General features: G+C 32.4%; 4 protein-coding genes across 7 annotated transcripts; 3 read left to right on the top strand and 1 right to left on the bottom strand.

The window, feature by feature from the left end:
- The first annotated feature begins 7 nt into the window (after nucleotides 1-7).
- On the top strand, nucleotides 8-3,097 carry LOC125848912 (RNA-binding protein 1-like). The gene is made up of 3 exons (XM_049528876.1): nucleotides 8-251; nucleotides 1,923-2,634; nucleotides 2,871-3,097. Exons 1-3 carry the CDS (start codon nucleotides 24-26, stop codon nucleotides 3,074-3,076), a joined length of 1,146 nt encoding a protein of 381 aa, XP_049384833.1. The 5' UTR covers nucleotides 8-23; the 3' UTR covers nucleotides 3,077-3,097.
- A 3,296-nt stretch (nucleotides 3,098-6,393) lies between these two features.
- LOC125847696 (squalene epoxidase 3-like) lies at nucleotides 6,394-11,776 on the top strand. Of its 4 annotated transcripts, none has more exons than XR_007444464.1 (9): nucleotides 6,394-6,909; nucleotides 7,809-7,920; nucleotides 8,537-8,711; nucleotides 8,907-9,075; nucleotides 9,246-9,470; nucleotides 9,651-9,926; nucleotides 10,263-10,541; nucleotides 10,699-10,889; nucleotides 11,584-11,776. XR_007444464.1 is itself a non-coding variant. In XM_049527360.1 (8 exons), exons 1-8 carry the CDS (start codon nucleotides 6,454-6,456, stop codon nucleotides 10,813-10,815), a joined length of 1,809 nt encoding a protein of 602 aa, XP_049383317.1. In that variant the 5' UTR covers nucleotides 6,394-6,453; the 3' UTR covers nucleotides 10,816-11,181. The 4 variants fall into 4 exon arrangements, 1 of the variants encoding a protein (XP_049383317.1); XR_007444465.1 differs by lacking the exon at nucleotides 11,584-11,776 and adding an exon at nucleotides 11,210-11,228; XR_007444463.1 differs by lacking the exon at nucleotides 11,584-11,776 and adding an exon at nucleotides 10,959-11,181.
- A 734-nt stretch (nucleotides 11,777-12,510) lies between these two features.
- On the bottom strand, nucleotides 12,511-14,365 carry LOC125848507 (1-aminocyclopropane-1-carboxylate synthase 3-like). Its single transcript, XM_049528385.1, has 3 exons — nucleotides 13,998-14,365; nucleotides 13,731-13,891; nucleotides 12,511-13,621 (listed from the first exon to the last, which is right to left on the bottom strand). The coding sequence occupies exons 1-3, from the start codon at nucleotides 14,274-14,276 to the stop codon at nucleotides 12,664-12,666; spliced, it is 1,398 nt and encodes a 465-aa protein (XP_049384342.1). The 5' UTR covers nucleotides 14,277-14,365; the 3' UTR covers nucleotides 12,511-12,663.
- Nucleotides 14,366-17,314: 2,949 nt separating this feature from the next.
- LOC125848582 (1-aminocyclopropane-1-carboxylate synthase 3-like) lies at nucleotides 17,315-19,060 on the top strand. The gene is made up of 3 exons (XM_049528463.1): nucleotides 17,315-17,593; nucleotides 17,696-17,856; nucleotides 17,966-19,060. The coding sequence occupies exons 1-3, from the start codon at nucleotides 17,315-17,317 to the stop codon at nucleotides 18,921-18,923; spliced, it is 1,398 nt and encodes a 465-aa protein (XP_049384420.1). The 3' UTR covers nucleotides 18,924-19,060.

Below are 19,060 nucleotides of genomic sequence, written 5' to 3'. Positions count from 1 at the left end.
GAAATTGTTTCTCATTCCCATCAATGGAGAGTAATTGTGTGCAAGGGAAAATTTTTGTTGGCGGAATATCGGTGGAGACAAGTGAAGAAATACTTACGCAACACTTTAGTCGTTATGGAGAAGTGGTGAAGTCACAGGTAATCAAATTTAGGGAGACTAATTGTGGAAAAGGCTTTGGTTTTGTTACGTTTGCCGATTCTTCTGTTATCGATCAACTTCTTCATCAGCAACATATAATCCTTGGAAGAACGGTACTAACTCTTCTTTTTTTTCTCTCGAATTTAACTTATATTAACTCATAATATAATTTTAAATCACGATACGTAACTTGTTGTATTTCTGTGTTGCAAATTTAGTTTATCATGCATAATTACCGTGACGTGATGTCAGTACATAAAATTGTCTTGGTTTTTCTTAAAGAAAAGTTTTACAATAAAATCTGCATTAACACGTGAATTTTTATGTATTTTTTAATACAAATACAGACTTTAGCTTTTCAAAACACCTATATTGAATAATATTGCCCTTAGCTTTCGATTGCCTTAACGGTGGTTGGTTATCCGATTTTAATTAAAAGATTAAATTCAGGGACTATTTTAGAGCTACTCCGATAGTTCAAGAGCGCGTTTTTTTCTCTGTTTCTCTCTGGACTGATTTGACTAATTAAGTAATTCGAAACGTTAGCATAATTAACAATTCCGCAAAAATCTGCAAACTTGAAAAAAGAAAAACAATCATGAATATGAATTAATACAAATCAATCTGAAAATAAATCAACAAAAACTAACTTAAAACTTGAATTCAATTCTCTTAAATTATGTTCATGTACTATGTAGAAAATATTCTTATGCATACAAAATCCCCTTTGTTGTAAGGAAAAAAGGGAAGTTAAAAAGTTTTAATTTCAAAGGTTTTTTTTTTATTTATAGCATTGTAAGAAAACCTTACCAAAAAAATTATTACATAAAAAAGGCCTGACGGCCAAATAGCAATTAAAAACCTTTTTTGATCGAGTGCGTGCGTGAAAAGTAGACCAGTTAATCTGGGCTGACCCATCTCATTCGGGTTAATCTATACAGATTTTGAAATTTTACGACTCAGGTCGGGTTAGCCCATTTTTGGTGTAGACCAGAAAATGGTTGGCCCAGCCCACAAGTACGTGGGCTACGTGGCTAGCCCTCTTTTCTTAAAAATATATTTTTTATAATCTTTTAAATTAAATTATAATTTAAAAATATTATCATAAATATCGACAAGACAATAATATATGGTGTTAGTGTTACGGCCTGTTAATCAAAGATATTTATTAAGTTTGATTTCAAGTAAAAACATGAATTTCTAAATAGAAATATTAACCTAATTGTTTTCCAATGATCATAATAAAACACAAAAACTATGACAATATTCCATAGGATACGACCTATTTAGTGATTCCCTAGAAATTTTAGGGAGTTTTTATTTTATGTAGTACATATTTTATAAACATAATTTGTATTTAAATTGTAATATTCCAAACTTTTAACAGATTTTGAGTTTAGACTCTTGTTATTTTTAATACTTTATTTTATTTTTAATTTTTATTTGGCCCACGGGCTGACCCTTTCCATATTTCTCAAGCCCCACAAATCGGTTAGCTTGTTCAAGCCGAGCTAAAATTCACAAAATTAAGAATTTAATAAGTAAAACTATTAATCAATGAAAAGATATAAGAAGTTAATTTTTAATCAATTTTGTATATTTCTTTTCTTATACTATTTTGGTTTATTTTTTAATCTATCAGAATTAACTATTCGTAACATCTCCTATTCTCCTTACACTCAAGATCTCAGGCATGTTTGTTGTTGTTATTATGAAAAAGTTTGTGTATAACTATATTAGTTGAGCGACCATGAATGCTTTGTGTTTGATGATTATTATTATAGGTTGATGTTAAATTGGCGATACCTAAAGGTGCAAGCGGTCAATGCCAACTTGGTTCAGAATGCCCACATTTTGAAAGACAAAATAGCAATAGCAAAAGTAACAGAAGAAAGATTTTTGTTGGTGGATTGCCTATGAATTTATTGGAAGAAGATTTTAAAACGTCTTTTGAAAAATTTGGAACAATTGAACAAGTTAACCTTATCTCAGATAAAGAAACCAAAACGCCCCGAGGATTTGGGTTTGTTACTTATGATTCAGAAGAATCTGTAACACATGTATTGCAAGAGAAACTTCACTGGTTGATAAATAAATATGTTGAGGTCAAAAAAGCAGAGCCAAGGGAACGGAGAGTTGTGAATAGTAGTTATTATCATAATTTTTACCCTACAAATTCTGGCTATGGAATGTGGCAATTTTATGATTGTAATAATAATGGGATTTTTTCCCCTTATTATTGCCACAATCATACTATGGTACCTACTAATTGGACTAGTTTGGGTACAAATCTATATGTTCCCCCACAGCCTGTGGTACCATATTTTACCCCTACATATCCATATCCAGTCAACTGCTACGGTTCAACGCATAATCAAGTGGATGATAATAGGGGCTCTTACTCAACTTTTGTTCAGAATAATGTGGTAAATCAAGGGAATGGCCAAGGATGCAATAATATTGAGGTTCAACTTGTTGGAAATGGTTCACTTCCAGGTAATTTAGTTTTCATCTACTCTATTGGATTTACTTGTGAGTTTTATGTAATATATTTCATAAAGATTTGTAAGTTTTATGTATTACAGCATCTATCCCAGTTTATATAATAATGTTTGACAGGATATACAATTTAAGAATGAAAGAAAGACGTTTGAAACAAGTCATATATAGTTGTGTGGTGTATTTTAAAGCCTTTGAAATTACACTACATGATAAGTTTATTTGTGATGTAGCTAATGAGAGTGCAAAGCCACTAGAGAAAGAAACAGACAATGGTGAAAAAGATGACTTGGAGAAAATTCCCCAGGACAATACAAAAGAAAACAATGGTGAAAAAGATCACTTGGTGAAAATTCCCCAGGACAATACAAAAGAAAACAATGGTGGAAAAGATCACTTGCTGAAAATTCTCCAGGTCAATACTGAAGATGACACCTAAAGTACAGGGAATTAATGGAGTTTCAAGTAAGTGTTTCAATTTTGTTTAGTTTACTACTATGAGTTGGTATTTATAATATTCTCTCGATTTACTTTTTACTTGTCAGATTTGAATTTGTCACCTCCATTAAAAAAAATGATTGACATGACTATTTTATCACATTATTCTTATTCATGGATGTTTAGTATAAAATAATGCTAAGAGTAAAACATATAAAAAATATTTTATTTTTTTTTATATGTGAAAAATGATAGGTAAAAATAAAAAATATTTTTGAAATAGTGGATAAATAAAAATGAAGGAAGTATTTGCTACTCTAATTGATTTCCCTTCAACCTCTCAAATAGATACATACCTGCAAATCAAAGATGATAAGTAGGTACCAATATAAGTTGTAGTGTAGTGGTGAGACCGCTCTATTCTTAATCAGAGGCCTCGAGTTTGAGTCCTAGTTATTAACTAGGGCCTAGGGGAGTTTTTATTTTTTTTCAAAGTGATTTTCAAACCTTATTACTATGCTGTAAATTTAGCTAAGATAACTAAAAAAAACATGCGATGTTTTTCTTTTTCTTTTCCACAGCAAAAGAGTACTCTCTTTGGTCTATATATTAAGTGAAATGTTGAGATTATAGTTCAAAATAAGTTAATTATTCAAAGTTTAAGGAAAATATTGAGAATTTTTTTAATATTCTCTTCATTTAATAAAGTCCTTAAATGTTTTATATTTTCTAGTAGAATAGTTAAAAAATAATTAAAACTATAATAGTAAAAAATAGTCTTTAAATATTTTTCTTAAAGAATATATATGTCAAAACTCAACAATTCACTTATAAGCGGAGTATATATTGATTAATAGGCTGCAATTAGTCCTGAATATGCATAGAGTAAATCATTATTCGTACATATTTATTAGAATAAAAATCAATCATGCTCATTTCTTGTGACTTGTGCTACAAAAAAACTCATTTAGTTTTTAGCATTTCTTATATTTATAGTTATTTATTTGTCATACTCTGTTATTTCCCTTTCTCGATCTTTTTTTTGATTCTTTTTGTTTTCAACTTATCATTCTAAGGCAAATAACACATTGTCTAAATTTTTTTTGCAGGGTGTATTTGATCTAATAGAGTATTTTATTTTTATGATGCTGTACGTAACTTGCCGAACTTGACCAACTTTGATCGAGAAAAAGTCTAAAATGGCCTTTTATCTTTCGGTTAAGATTTAAAGTCATTTTGCATTATATTTTTATATGGAGCACTAATCGTTTCTCATATTTGTAATATTGATGCACTTTTAGTCCTCTCTTAATTTTTGCCTATGTTAACATTGATTTTGTCCACAATTTTAAATATGAAATGTTCAATCATTTTTTAAATATATTTAGTAGAAATAATAATTTCATAAAGATAAGGGGAGAAAACATTTTAATTGTTCAGTAGAAATATTATTCTAGTTAAACTAAGAATATCTTGACATATGACAATTGTAAGAAAAGAAAAATGTGTACTATTACACGTGAAATTTTAGGTGTAATAATATTTTTAGCAAACAAAATAAGACATTCTTCTTCTCACCTTCTCTCACATGAAGTTATTATTTCTACTAAATATATAAAAAGATGATTAAACATCTTATACATAAATTATGGATAAAATCAATGTTAAAAAATAGATAAAAATTTAAGAAAAAATCAAAAGTGCATTAATATTGCAAATATGAGGGACTAAAAAACTAATTTATCATCATTAATTTTAAAATTTAGGCTTGTTCAAAGTTATGTTTTCATGATTTGTCGATATGATACGAACTTATTGTGATATTGATATATGAACTTTATCATATTTTATTTTTTTAAAAAAATTATAACAAAAGGAATTTATAACATTTTTTTTGTGATGAATCATCAAAAAAGTGTAGATGTTAATATCTGATGAAAAGAAATACAATGGAGTTCTAAAAGAGAAGATTTTTTTCAAATAGTTGATTCATTTAGGAAAGAAGGGATTATTTTATTTTAATACCCCCAAATTCGATAGTTCCGTTTATTTGTCATCACTACTTGCAATGCATTAAAAAAAAATTTATAAGTGTTATTGACATTGAAAAGTCCAGGTAATTAGATTTAGTATAATTATTATCAATCTAGTAATTACACTTCACATAACCTAGTAATTACGATGATATGTTTGTTTGCCAAATATATAGTGTATAGTAATTTCGATGATATGTCTGTTTGCTAAATGTATAGTGTAATTGCAAGTGTATTGTTTGGTTGTACAAGTGTAATTATAAGATTATATTGAATTTTAAAAATTAAAATTTATTATCAAAAATTAAAAAGTTATATTAGATAAATAAGGGCCTTTATAAATGACCTAGTAAATTACACTTCACACAACGTAGTAATTACGATGATATGTTTGTTCACCAAATGTATAGTGTATAGTAATTACAATGATATGTTTGTTTGCCAAATGTATAGTGTAATTGCAAGTGTATTGTTTGGTTGTACAAGTGTAATTATAAGATTATATTGAATTTTAAAAATTAAAATTTATCATCTAAAATTAAAAAGTTATACTAGATAAATAAGGGTCTTTATAAATGATATATATATATATATATGTTCTTAACTAATATTATAAAAATAATTAATGTATACTTTAATTAAATTAATCATAAAAATTAAAAGTACAAAGTTTCAATGAATATCATGAAATGTATGTTTGATAAAAATATTAATATTATAAATATGATGTCATAAAATTATAAAAGTATTTGACAAAAGATAATTTATCAAGTCTAATTAAAAAAATAGATTGCAATGTAAAATATCGACTCAATACTCCTAAAACAAATGAAATTGAAAATATAATAAGTTCTAAATTCAAAACAAAAAATTAACATAATACTCTTATGTCGAATTTCAACTCAACAGTCAACATACATAAATATGATTTAAAAGAAAAGGAAAGCTTATGCCCATAACCTTATTCAACATTGAATTTTATTTTAATTTAAAAAATGAAACAATAACAAAATTATACTAATGAAAAAGATAAAACTAAATCAAATGAATAATACAAAAAATTGCATGAAATCATATGAAGTAAAGGTTAATATTGAGAACGTCGAAATGAAATATAAATAATGTAAAATAATATATATATATGTTTGGAAAACATTAGAATAATACAAATTTTAAATTAAAATAAAAAATAAATATTCTTGCACTTGGCCCCTAGGAACTCTTGGCCCCTAGGAACTCTTGAGGTTCTGCCAGATTTCAATATTGTCTCTTGTGTTGTTTTGTTATCCTCGCAATTTTCACCCAAAATCAAACGGTCCAATTGGATCCCCAATTTCGGATTTCGATGCTTCTTATAAATACAAACAATTTCTACCAAACTTTCTCCCTCGTCTTCTCCAAACACAAAGTTCCTCTATCTGCAACCCCTCCTCCACCATCCAAATCACCATTTTCTCAGGCCTCTGATTCAAATACAAAGAAAAAATTGAAGTTACCTTTGGCTTCTTTGACCAAATCTTTGCGAAATACACAATTTGATCTTATTCAGAGCGAGAAAATGGTGAATTTCATGATGGATAAATATATTGTTCCCAGTTTCGTTGTTTCTCTATTGGGGTTCCTTCTTCTTTATATTTTGCGACCAAGAACCCCCAATTATAAGAAAAAGGATCCTAAATCTACCCAAAAATGTGACACCCACAACGTAATTTCTAGCAAATTGGAGAAAGGGACCGATGCGGATGTTATAATTGTTGGAGCTGGGGTTGCTGGTGCTGCTCTTGCTCATACCCTTGCCAAGGTCTATTCCCAATTGCTTTCTACTTTACGCTTTTCATATTTCTAAAAGTTCCTTTGAAAGAAATGAAAATTTTCTTATTGGCAAGGTCATAATATTGGAATGGAAAGAGGGATGATGAAAAAATTATTTTTTGGATATGGAAAATTCCTCTTATTAGTATTATGTTTTCGTCACTGTTTTCTTTTTCTTTATACCTGAAATTGCTGCACTTGAGCCGATTGTCTTTCGGAAACAATTTCTCTATATGAGGTAATGATAAGGTTTATATACACCCTACCCCACTTGTGGGATTTCACCGGATATGTTGTTATTGTTGGATATGCAAAATTCATGAAAAAATCTAACTTTTAGCTCCCCTCCAGGAGGTCTTTTGAATATGAATTACTTGCATGTATAGATACTAGTTCCTTTACTGGGCACTTTTGCTTATCAAGAGTTAATTGGACTAACTTCTAGAGATAAATTGGAGTAGATAAATTCATTTTTCCTCTAATGAAAATTGAGATTAACGGAAACCATAGGGAAAGTATTATAAGTTGCAATTCTTCTCGTATTAAAATGGTAAAAGAAGACGATTTAATGATGTGGTCTCAATTTCACTTAGTTTGAAACTTGGGAAGGGACATAGGCCAAACATTTCGGGAAGAGGGAGTAGAGTATTTTGTTTAATCCAACATACAGGTGCTGTCAATATTCTTATCTTGATGGTTAGTTGTGATCTTTAATGGCTTGCCTTGTAGTAAGAAACTAGGAGTCTAGCTGTCATGGAAAATTTGGCATTTGATTCCTAAAACTTGTGTCCACGAGCAGGAAACAAGAAAATGTTTGTCTAGTGGCTTTTACCAATTGTCCTGATCCTCCTTTAGCATCTAAACATTTATTTTTTGCCACTGCTGCAGGAAGGACGAAATGTTCACGTCATTGAAAGGGATTTGACAGAGCCAGACCGGATTGTTGGCGAATTGCTACAGCCTGGGGGTTATCTTAAATTGATTGAGTTGGGCATTGAAGGTTTGTCTAAAAAAGAAAAAAAAACAAAATCAAACAAACATAAGAGCTTATAATTGATCATTTTGTGATAGAGCAGGTAGGCACAAGATATACTCCCTCTGTTCACTTTTACTTGTCCACTATACTAAAAACACATTTTCACTTTCACTTTTACTTGTTACTTTTAGCATATCAATAAAAGTACATATTTTTTTTCATGTTTTACCCTCAACATGTATTACTTATTCTCAAAACATTTTCCAAGACCTAAGACTATACATCAATTAATATGGGTATTGTGGTAAAACATACTCATATTAATCATTGTTTCTAAAAGAGCGTGCAAAATCCAAAGTGGACAATCAAAAGTGAACGGTGGGAGTATTTTACTATAGTATATAAAATAAGTTGTAGTTTTAACCTAAGTTGCGCGGACTCTTCACTTTCGATGCCGCACCCGTGTTGGATTCTCCAAAACTACACTACTTTTGGAGAATGCGACACGCACCCATTGACATTTTTGAAGAGTCCGAGCAACATAGGTTTTAACTTGATTAGGATATAGAATTCACTTTTCGATGTACTATTCTAGGTTTGCGTAATTTCTGTGCTCTTGACCTTTGCCATTGTGATGCAGATTGTGTTGAGGATATTGATGCCCAACGGGTGGTTGGATATGCTCTTTTCAAGGATGGAAAGAGCACAAACGTTTCCTATCCCTTGAAAAATTTCCATTCGGATGTGGCTGGGAGAAGCTTCCACAATGGGCGTTTCATACAAAAGATGAGAGAAAAAGCAGCTACTCTTCCCAAGTAAGCTTTCCCATGTAGTATATTTATTAGAACTGTTCTTGACACATCATATTTATCTCTCCTTATTAATAAAAAGAACTGTTCTAGACACATTTCATGCTTTTAGTAATTGATGCAGTCTTGTAATTGTAATTATCCTTTTGCTTATCATAGTTGCAAATAATCAACTGACTGCTTTTATTAAATTATGTACAGTGTACGATTGGAACAAGGCACCGTAACATCCCTGATTGAAGAAAATGGATCCATTAAGGGTGTTCAGTACAAAACGAAGGCTGGTCAAGAACTTAAAGCACATGCTCCTCTTACAGTAGTTTGTGATGGGTGCTTCTCAAACTTGCGACGCTCACTTTGCGACCCTAAGGTGAAGTTAATACCACTAAACATGTCAGTTGATTTGTGTCTGTAGTGTCATATGCACACATCAGGTCAAGTAAAACCTTCATATGGTTGGTGATATATGTTACCTGCGCTGAGTTTGGCAAATTTAAAAATCTTGAAAATCATTGTAAGTGTGAGTATTGACATTTGCAGGTTGAAGTTCCCTCTTGCTTTGTTGGTCTGGTATTGGAATTGGAGAATGATCGACTTCCATACCCAAACCATGGGCATGTTATTCTGGCAGATCCTTCTCCCATCTTATTTTATCCTATCAGTAGCACGGAAATTCGCTGCTTGGTCGATGTACCTGGTCAAAAGCTTCCTTCTCTTGCTAATGGTGATATGGCAAATTATTTGAAAACTATGGTGGCTCCCCAGGTACGTACAGTTTCCCTGCATGGTACTATTTTTTTTAACTTTAGAATATAGTCATATACACAGCCAGTATATTAAGTCTCTCCTTGTTTTTTCTACCTCACATACAATTGCCTGTTTCTGAAGATATCTATTTGGTTCCTCCCAACGTGCTACCGTGATTGTATCTTTACATTTTTTCAGGTACCACCTGAGCTACGTGATGCGTTTCTATCTGCAATTGATAAGGGGCATATTAAAACTATGCCAAACAGGAGCATGCCAGCTGCTCCCTATCCTACACCTGGAGCTCTGTTGCTAGGCGATTCTTTCAACATGCGCCATCCTTTAACTGGCGGGGGAATGACTGTTGCGCTTTCAGACATTGCAGTGTTAAGGAGTCTTCTTATGCCATTGCAAGACCTGAATGATGCAGATGAGTTGTGTAAATATCTGGAGTCCTTTTATACTTTGCGCAAGGTAAAGCTAAAACTGTTGTCTGGTTTACTCTATCATCAGTTGACTGATTTGTAATATGTGTTGTGGCTTATTTAGAAAAATATTTTATTTCAGCTTCTTGATCAAGTATAGGGAGAACCTTCTTTCTAGCAATTTAACGTGGCATATGATGTCTTTTATCTCTACAGAAAAATCATATGTTATTTGAAATGGGGTTATTGTCTAAAACTGCATCACTATTTTAGAGCTATTCCCTCTAAACGAATACAAACTAATAGAACTGGAATTCTGGAAGGAAGGGACTTTTTCTGACTTTATTAGCCGGTTACTTATTCTTGTATTGGTCGGTGTTTTCAGCCAGTGGCTTCCACCATAAATACTTTGGCTGGAGCTCTGTATAAGGTGTTCTGTGCTTCTCCTGATCAAGCGAGGAGGGAGATGCGAGATGCATGTTTTGACTATTTGAGCCTTGGAGGAACTTGTTCGACTGGACCTGTAGCTCTACTCTCTGGTCTTAATCCTAATCCAATGAGCTTGGTACTCCATTTCTTTGCAGTGGCCGTTTATGGAGTTGGTCGTTTACTTGTACCTTTTCCTTCTCCAAAGAAGTTGTGGATCGGAGCTAGATTAATCTCGGTATGTACCTTAATGCAGTATTCAAACTGTCTTCGTTGACTCTTTGAGCATGTGTCTTATATATTGAGCTACTTTCCAGTTGAAATTCCTGAATACTCGTTCACCTTGTTAAAAAGTCTTGACCATTTTGGCATGCATGCTCTTTTTTTTTGTTCAGTCTGCATCAGGCATCATATTTCCTATCATAAAGGCAGAAGGGATCCGGCAAATGTTCTTCCCAACAACAATACCAGCGTATCACAGAGCTCCTCCCGTGAAGACAGAGTCAGATTAAGCAGAAAATTTGTTGAAGTTTTGTTCCATGAATAGCATCAACAGTTTTGCAGTTCCTTTCTTGAAGCACGAAATGTAAGTTCCACTCTCCCCCTCACCCCAAACTCTACAAAAAAAAAGAATGACGACTAAACCTTATTGTAGTCATATTATACCAAAAGGAACTTCAAGTACGTATTCGTTGAAATCTAGTCAGACTCCCTACTCTGTAAAAATGTATATTGTGGCTCTGACTTTATATCTTAGATAGTACAATTTGTACGTCGTTTGTAGCTCTGAGATAGACATCAATGGTAAGGTTTCTGTATTGTACATCACATTTATGTATTTATCAGTTTGTTATAAAGGTCTGCCTTTTGGTTTTCAACTTCAATATGCTTTTAAAATACGTACAGTCTCCTTATGAAGCTGGAAGACTCTAGATTCATTCTCTGTTTAAAGATGTGGTTTTTGGAGCACTTCCTTTCAGAGATCGATGCAGCCTACTTTATCGCGTTCAATTGGAGTCAATATTTTTAATACGAAGCATACATAAAGATTTGTGCATCACTTTGATGTCTGAGCTCATAATTTTGGAAGTACAATTTGTTTGTGTTAAGAATCTGAAAGCATAATTCCGAAAAAGTATTATTGAACTGCTCGCCTTATTGAAGTATCAAAGGTGTACAAATAGGCTTAAACCAAAAAGGAAATTTAAATACATGTGAAGAGTCTCCTTATTTCTGAACCATCAAACATCTTACAACTCGTTACTTATGATTTTTAGCAGGTTTTCATAACATCAATAGTTCACCTCCCACAAAAAGGAAAGGAAAACATGGAAAGACACGCTCTTCATCATTTTGAGCAATTCACATTGTCAACATGACTTGCATCTTTTTTATGTCTATATATATGCAACTTTTCAGTCTTCATAAACATCTAACTTCTTCCCATCTCGCCTAACTTGGTGCAAAGAGTTACCTTATCTGTTGCTGGTGAGATGTGGTAGATATTTCGTGGAATTAATCAAGGTGTGTGCAAGCTGAATCAGACACCACAATTATCAATAAATAAATAAACATCTTACCTGTATGAGTTTGAAACTCTAATACCTAAGGCTGAAATCTAACATCAACACCTTGGAATAAGATACTCTAGTGTGATTCAATTTGTGTTATCTATTATTTCCATTTGCAATTATTCCTCAATAAATAAGGCATATTTGCGAAATTTAAGAGGTTTGTTAAATCAATTTAATCTAAACCGTTAAATCTTTAATATTACAGGAACTCATCCAAATATACCCTTGAGAAAATGAAGAGTCGTATCCCTTGGGTGGCCTAGTGATTTGGGCTTGGGACTTCCATGTTGGAGGTCTCAAGTTTTGGAACCCCTTCCCCGCCCTCAAAAGCAAAGGGTTTCCCTTGGTCGAGCTCGTCGCACAACACTTGCCTAGTGCAAGTTACCTCTTCTATGTGGTTTGCGAGTTATTGCATAGGAGCGAAGGATTAACCCTATGCGTACCCAAAGATAGCCAGGGTAGGTTTTCCGTGTCATTAAAAAAAAAAAAGGAGTAATATGATAACCTGATTAGATAAAAGTTCTTATACTTTATTAACATGAGAGATTGAAACGAGTATTAGAATTAATTGAACATTTTGCGTAGAACTGATAATGTGGATTTATTACCATATGTATGATGTAATTGCACTTCTCGTCCTATCACATGGTCGACGGAGTGCTCCTCTACAATTAAAACAATTTAAAAGTATGTATTATGGTACACAAATTTATAAATCTCAACATCTAATTAACTATTGAGATTTAAAAAAAGACAAAAGAATTTAGGAACTTTCACATGACTAAACTATCGTTCTCTTTGACGATCATTGAACGATAGTCGAAAAACCCACTTGGAAAATGACTTCTTCTTATTAGAATGCTTCTGATTTTGAATATCATCCTTGTTATCCCTTGAATCAACAAAAGCCTTCAAACGTTGTATAGCGATATTTAGCGTATCTTCTGACATGTTGGCAAAACATGCACGAAACCAACCCGGTTCTGTACAATGGCATGACGATCCAGGTGAAATATTTAGGCCTACTTCGTACACTATTTTCTTCCATAATTCCATTTCTCCATCAAATGTGTTTGAACTTAGAAGATGTCTCATATCCACCCAACAAAACAATCCAGCATTGCTCTCAAGACACCTTATTCCAATTTCTTTAAGACCACCAACTAGCATTTCATGACGTTTCTTAAGCCTCTTTTGATTTTCAGACACGTAATTTTTTGTGAATTTTTTGTCTGATAGCAAAGCGGAAAGAAGGTATTGAGTTTGAGATGAAATTAATCCAAAACTAGACATTTTTGTGGCTGCTGAGACGACCATAACGTCGTTGGAATAAATGGCACCAACTCGAAATCCTGGAAGACCCAAATCTTTAGAAAGACTATAGACAATGTGAACTCGATCCCATACTTCAGTGTACATGTAGTTATTTTCGATTAATACTTCCATGACACTAACGAATTTAGGTGAGTTAAAAACAGTGCCAGAATATATCTCGTCACTGATGAGATGGATTTGTTTTGTAGATACGAAGGTTAAAAGAAGTTGGAGTTCTTTTTTGGTTAATGTTGTGCCTAATGGGTTCGAAGGGTTAGTGACTAAAACCCCTTTCACTCTAAGGTTCCGCCTTTCGGCTTCTTTGTAAGCTTCTTCAAGAGCTGATTCTGTGATTCTAAAACCGTTTGAACTTGTGCATTGTATTGGAACAATCTCAGCTCCGGTTCTCCATTTTAGGTCTCTATCAAATCTGCATTATTACACAATATCATAATTAGTAAGGAACATAGTTCGTCTGTTATAACAAGTAAAAATATATGACTAATGTCAGTACTGTATATAAATTAAACAAAACGTACCCAGGGTAGTATGGAGTAGGAAGGAGGAAAGCATCGCCAGGATCAGCAAGGCAAAATATGAGTGTCTCATTAGCAGAAGTAGCACCAGCTGTAAGTACAAGCTTGTTTGAATCAAAACTCACTTTGTTCCCTCTGATTTCAGACATGAATTGAACCAATGCCTGCACAAAAATATACATTACAATGCATGTGAGATTGCGAAGTTAATAATAAATATATGATGAGTCAGTGTATATAAGTTAAATTCTATTGTAATGACGGACTTACATCTTTGAAAGCGGGAAGACCATGGTAATCTTGAAATAAGGCAAGCTCTCTAAATATTGAGTCACCATTTCTTTTAAATGCAGCTGCATCTGGATTTTGAATAAGCCATGACTCTAATAAATCGAAAGAGAGCTGATTCTCTGCAAGACCCATCTGAATGATTCCTTTAGGATTACGAATTTCATCGTATGGGTTTTTCTCATATTCTTCCCATCCTAGGAAGTAGGAAGAATCTTGTCCATGTGAGTTACACGTGGCTTTCTTCGATAGGAGCTTCATTTTTTCTGAGTAAGCACTTGAATTTTATGTTTGTTTTGAGAGACAGAAATAAGAAGAAAGAAAATATTGAATGGAGATTGTTGCTATGTCTCTGGCATATCCTGGTGAGGTATATATATTGTATAGGAGTTTAGCAATGAAGAAACAAACATATTTGTATATGTTTTCAAACTTTGACTATACTATTTTTGTTTTTTCCTACTTTTTTGTGCCCAAAAACACAATTATATTTAGTGTGTTTTGGGAAGTATACACTAATTTGACGCGCTTTTGCGTCGTATTTTATAATTGAATGTTTTTATTTCTTGTGATGTAGAGACATTTAGGGATCAATTTTGCACTGACTTGTCTAAGGGTTTAACAAAAGGGTGACACTAATGTGACACCTATCAATATTTTGCTAGCACTTGGCTATAGATGAAACAATGGGTAACACTTGTGCCCATTATTTTACTATAAACTTCAACAGAGACTAGTAGTATAACATTCTAGTACATGGCTATAGATGAAACAATGGTTTCTTTTCCTTAGGCGCCTCATGAAATGACATGAGAGACAAAAACAATTTTCTATTGAAGGTAAGGAAAGTGGGGTCAGACATAGATATTTGACAAAATTTGATTATTCTGAATTGGACTAAACATTGTGTAAATAGAGCATACCGAGTTGCTCCTTGTATGAAGTAGGAGGGGAAAACACAAATACCCAACTTGTTTACAAATTGATTGTGCAGGTGTTTCTCTGTTCCTCTCTCTATGGATTTCTTCATGTGAAACCCATACCACTTGTTATTTCTTGCCTTCTCCAAAACTCATGATTCCTATATTTAGCAATTGTGGGGCTCTATACCTAGGCCAATTGTGGTATTGTTTTCACTTTTTTGTTTAAGAGTGTTCACGATTTGGATAAAAATCAATTTAGATTGGAAAATTGATAGTATTTGATTTGAGTTTGGTTTTGATAAAAAAAGAGAGTAAAATCTCATAGTGTTAAGAGTTAATTACATCATATTCCTGTTCTTTTTCAAATTACAAAAATACCTTAAAATTTAAGAAATTCAAAAACATCACTCAACATCCCGATACATTATCTTTGTTGATACAAGACACACTTATCCTGATTGTGTCTAAATGTAACTTGGGTCAGATTAAGTGCATTAAGCAATGTGAATGCTTCTTATGTCCAAACTAAATTAAACTTATGCATCGTGTTTTTTTAAGGTTTTAAAAAAAAATTCCTCGAATGCAAAATCCCAAACTATATTGGTAACCGGATGTTGACTTTGAACTCATTATTTTATAGGCTCTCCACTTTAAATAATTAAAAAGAAAAAGAAACTACCATGTGGAAAAAATTAGAAATGAGATATTTAAAAAGATTTTGGATTCTTATTTTTAACTATTTTTTAGCCCAGAGGGACAAGAATAGATTTGAGTGGACAACACATAGTGAGGAGATGGGACAATGGCAAACAAAAGCATTGTGACTGATCTTAACTTTTTAATGGAATTATTTCTATGTCTCTTCTTCACTTCCCTAATCGACATGTAATGTATTAAGCTAATCAAACATAAGTTACATATTTTGTTCATTCCAAACCTATGATAAGATTTCAAGTTCCCTATATGATCTACCTTTCTAATTTCAAACATCTATTTTTAATAGAGAGTGGGCCTTTTACTTTCATTACGCTATCATATTGATATGGCTTGCTTCGTGAAATAGATAAAAAAGAATTATTAGAACTTGGATTAAAAAAAAATATTTTTTCCTATCAGTTGGATAACATATTTTTATACGTAGTCCTATATATTGTGATCACTTATCTAATTATAAAAAGATTATCAAGGATTATTGTGGTATGAATAGAATTTCTTTAATCTTACATTAAAGGTATATTTTTCAAGTCTTTGAATGTATTTTCTTTTTTGGTAAGAAATAATTTTTCCTTTAATAAATTTTACACAACTCGAATCTGAATTAGATAGGACCACAAAAAATGTCCACACATCTAGCGAGAAACTAAAAAAGTGCCCATTTAATAATTTAAATTAAATTATTAGAGATGATCGACTCACTTTTATTTGTTTAGATAAATTATATATTTGTTAATATATGCTTCATTAGAAGCGTGATTACTTCATTTTAGTTTAAGTTGTTACATATCTAGGGTCCACTCTTAATATATTCAATCATAAATTTAATCAACTGGACTTAAATATACCCCCGATTTTGTTATATGAGTGAAATATACCTCAAAATTCTCGTCAAGTTTAAGATGTTTTCAACATTCTCTCGACTTTTTATTAAGAGTCTTATTTTTGAGTTTGAGACCACTTAATATGTCATGTGATAGATCATAGGTATATCTAAATTAGTTAGTCAAATAAAAATGTATTTTTAATATTGTAAATAGTCGAGAATAACACTAATAATTTGTGGCAAGTGTATAACCAATACTTCTCTCAAATAGAAAATATTGGTACTAATTCAGCGCAGTATTATAGTAGCAGACTAACAGCATCAACATTGACAGTAGGCAGTAGCATCACCATTCACCAAGAGTCCAAGACATCACTTGTTATGTTTTTCGAAGTGTTTTTTTTACCAAAAATGTTGATGGATTTGACATTAGTCCCACCCTTTTGTTACACCCTTAGACAAGCCAGTACAAAATTGATCCCTAAATGTCCCTATGACAAATAAAACATTCAATTATAATATACGACTAAAAAAGCGCGTCAAATTAGTGTATAAATCCCAAACACACTAAAATTAATTGTTTTATTTTGGGGACAAAAAAGTAGAAAAAAACAAAAATTGTATAGTCAAAGTTTGAAAACATATGGTGATATGTTTGGTTCTTCATTGCTAATCTCTTATACATATATATATATATATATATATATATATATATATACACACACCTCACCATGATATCTGCCAGACACATAGCAACAATCTCCATTCAATATTTTCTTTCTTCTTATTTCTGCCTCTCAAAATAAACATAAAATTCAAGTTCTTACTCAGAAAAAATGAAGCTCTTATCGAAGAAAGCCATGTGTAACTCGCATGGACAAGATTCTTCCTACTTCCTAGGATGGGAAGAGTACGAGAAAAACCCATACGATGAAATTCGTAATCCTAAAGGAATCATTCAGATGGGTCTTGCAGAGAATCAGCTCTCTTTCGATTTATTAGAGTCATGGCTTACTCAAAATCCAGATGCAGCTGCATTTAAAAGAAATGGTGACTCAATATTTAGAGAGCTTGCCTTATTTCAAGATTACCATGGTCTTCCCGCTTTCAAAGATGTAAGTTGGTTATTACAATAGAATTTAACTTATATACACTGACTCATCATATATTTATCATTAACTTCACAATCTCACATTGTAATGTATATTTTTGTGCAGGCATTGGTTCAATTCATGTCTGAAATCAGAGGGAACAAAGTGAGTTTTGATTCAAACAAGCTTGTACTTACAGCTGGTGCTACTTCTGCTAATGAGACACTCATATTTTGCCTTGCTGATCCTGGCGATGCTTTTCTCCTTCCTACTCCATACTACCCTGGGTACGTTTTGTTTAATTTATATACAGTACTGACATTAGTCATGTATTTTTACTTGTTATAACAGACGAACTATGTTCTTTACTAATTATGATGTTGTGTAATAATGCAGATTTGATAGAGACCTAAAATGGAGAACCGGAGCTGAGATTGTTCCAATACAATGCACAAGTTCAAACGGCTTTAGAATCACGGAATCAGCTCTTGAAGAAGCTTACAAAGAAGCCGAAAGGCGGAACCTTAGAGTGAAAGGGGTTTTAGTCACTAACCCTTCGAACCCATTAGGCACAACATTAACCAAAAAAGAACTCCAACTTCTTTTAACCTTCGTATCTACAAAACAAATCCATCTCATCAGTGACGAGATATATTCTGGCACTGTTTTTAACTCACCTAAATTCGTTAGTGTCATGGAAGTATTAATCGAAAATAACTACATGTACACTGAAGTATGGGATCGAGTTCACATTGTCTATAGTCTTTCTAAAGATTTGGGTCTTCCAGGATTTCGAGTTGGTGCCATTTATTCCAACGACGTTATGGTCGTCTCAGCAGCCACAAAAATGTCTAGTTTTGGATTAATTTCATCTCAAACTCAATACCTTCTTTCCGCTTTGCTATCAGACAAAAAATTCACAAAAAATTACGTGTCTGAAAATCAAAAGAGGCTTAAGAAACGTCATGAAATGCTAGTTGGTGGTCTTAAAGAAATTGGAATAAGGTGTCTTGAGAGCAATGCTGGATTGTTTTGTTGGGTGGATATGAGACATCTTCTAAGTTCAAATACATTTGATGGAGAAATGGAATTATGGAAGAAAATAGTGTACGAAGTAGGCCTAAATATTTCACCTGGATCGTCATGCCACTGTACAGAACCGGGTTGGTTTCGTGCATGTTTTGCTAATATGTCCGAAGATACGCTAAATATCGCTATACAACGTTTGAAGGCTTTTGTTGATTCAAGGGATAACAAGGAAGATATTCAAAATCAGCAGCATTCTAATAAGAAGAAGTCATTTTCCAAGTGGGTTTTTCGACTATCGTTCAATGAACGTCAAAGAGAACGATAGTCTAGACATGTGAAAGTTCCTAAATGATTCTTTTTTTTTTATCTCTACATTTAGTTAGATCAATGTTGAGTTTCTAAATTTTTGTTTCATATATAATACATACATTTTGTAGAGGGGCACTCCGTCCATGTGATCGA

Source organism: Solanum stenotomum, chromosome 12 (assembly GCF_019186545.1).
Source record: "Solanum stenotomum isolate F172 chromosome 12, ASM1918654v1, whole genome shotgun sequence".
Classification (NCBI taxonomy): Eukaryota; Viridiplantae; Streptophyta; class Magnoliopsida; order Solanales; family Solanaceae; genus Solanum; species Solanum stenotomum.
This window is presented reverse-complemented; position numbering and strand designations above follow the sequence as displayed.

Bases quoted from the DNA above. Each gene is read 5' to 3' on its own strand.
- LOC125847696 (XM_049527360.1), top strand. From the start codon at position 6,454: ATGCTTCTTATAAATACAAACAATTTCTACCAAACTTTCTCCCTCGTC. The intron at 6,910-7,808 runs GTCTATTCCCAA...CCACTGCTGCAG, and splicing joins TTGCTCATACCCTTGCCAAG to GAAGGACGAAATGTTCACGT. The intron at 9,076-9,245 runs GTGAAGTTAATA...TGACATTTGCAG, and splicing joins GCTCACTTTGCGACCCTAAG to GTTGAAGTTCCCTCTTGCTT.
- LOC125848912 (XM_049528876.1), top strand. From the start codon at position 24: ATGGAGAGTAATTGTGTGCAAGGGAAAATTTTTGTTGGCGGAATATCG. The intron at 252-1,922 runs GTACTAACTCTT...TTATTATTATAG, and splicing joins ATATAATCCTTGGAAGAACG to GTTGATGTTAAATTGGCGAT. The intron at 2,635-2,870 runs GTAATTTAGTTT...TTTGTGATGTAG, and splicing joins TGGAAATGGTTCACTTCCAG to CTAATGAGAGTGCAAAGCCA.
- LOC125848507 (XM_049528385.1), bottom strand. From the start codon at position 14,276: ATGAAGCTCCTATCGAAGAAAGCCACGTGTAACTCACATGGACAAGAT. The intron at 13,892-13,997 runs GTAAGTCCGTCA...ATTTTTGTGCAG, and splicing joins GTCTTCCCGCTTTCAAAGAT to GCATTGGTTCAATTCATGTC. The intron at 13,622-13,730 runs GTACGTTTTGTT...GTAATAATGCAG, and splicing joins CCTACTCCATACTACCCTGG to ATTTGATAGAGACCTAAAAT.
- LOC125848582 (XM_049528463.1), top strand. From the start codon at position 17,315: ATGAAGCTCTTATCGAAGAAAGCCATGTGTAACTCGCATGGACAAGAT. The intron at 17,594-17,695 runs GTAAGTTGGTTA...ATTTTTGTGCAG, and splicing joins GTCTTCCCGCTTTCAAAGAT to GCATTGGTTCAATTCATGTC. The intron at 17,857-17,965 runs GTACGTTTTGTT...GTAATAATGCAG, and splicing joins CCTACTCCATACTACCCTGG to ATTTGATAGAGACCTAAAAT.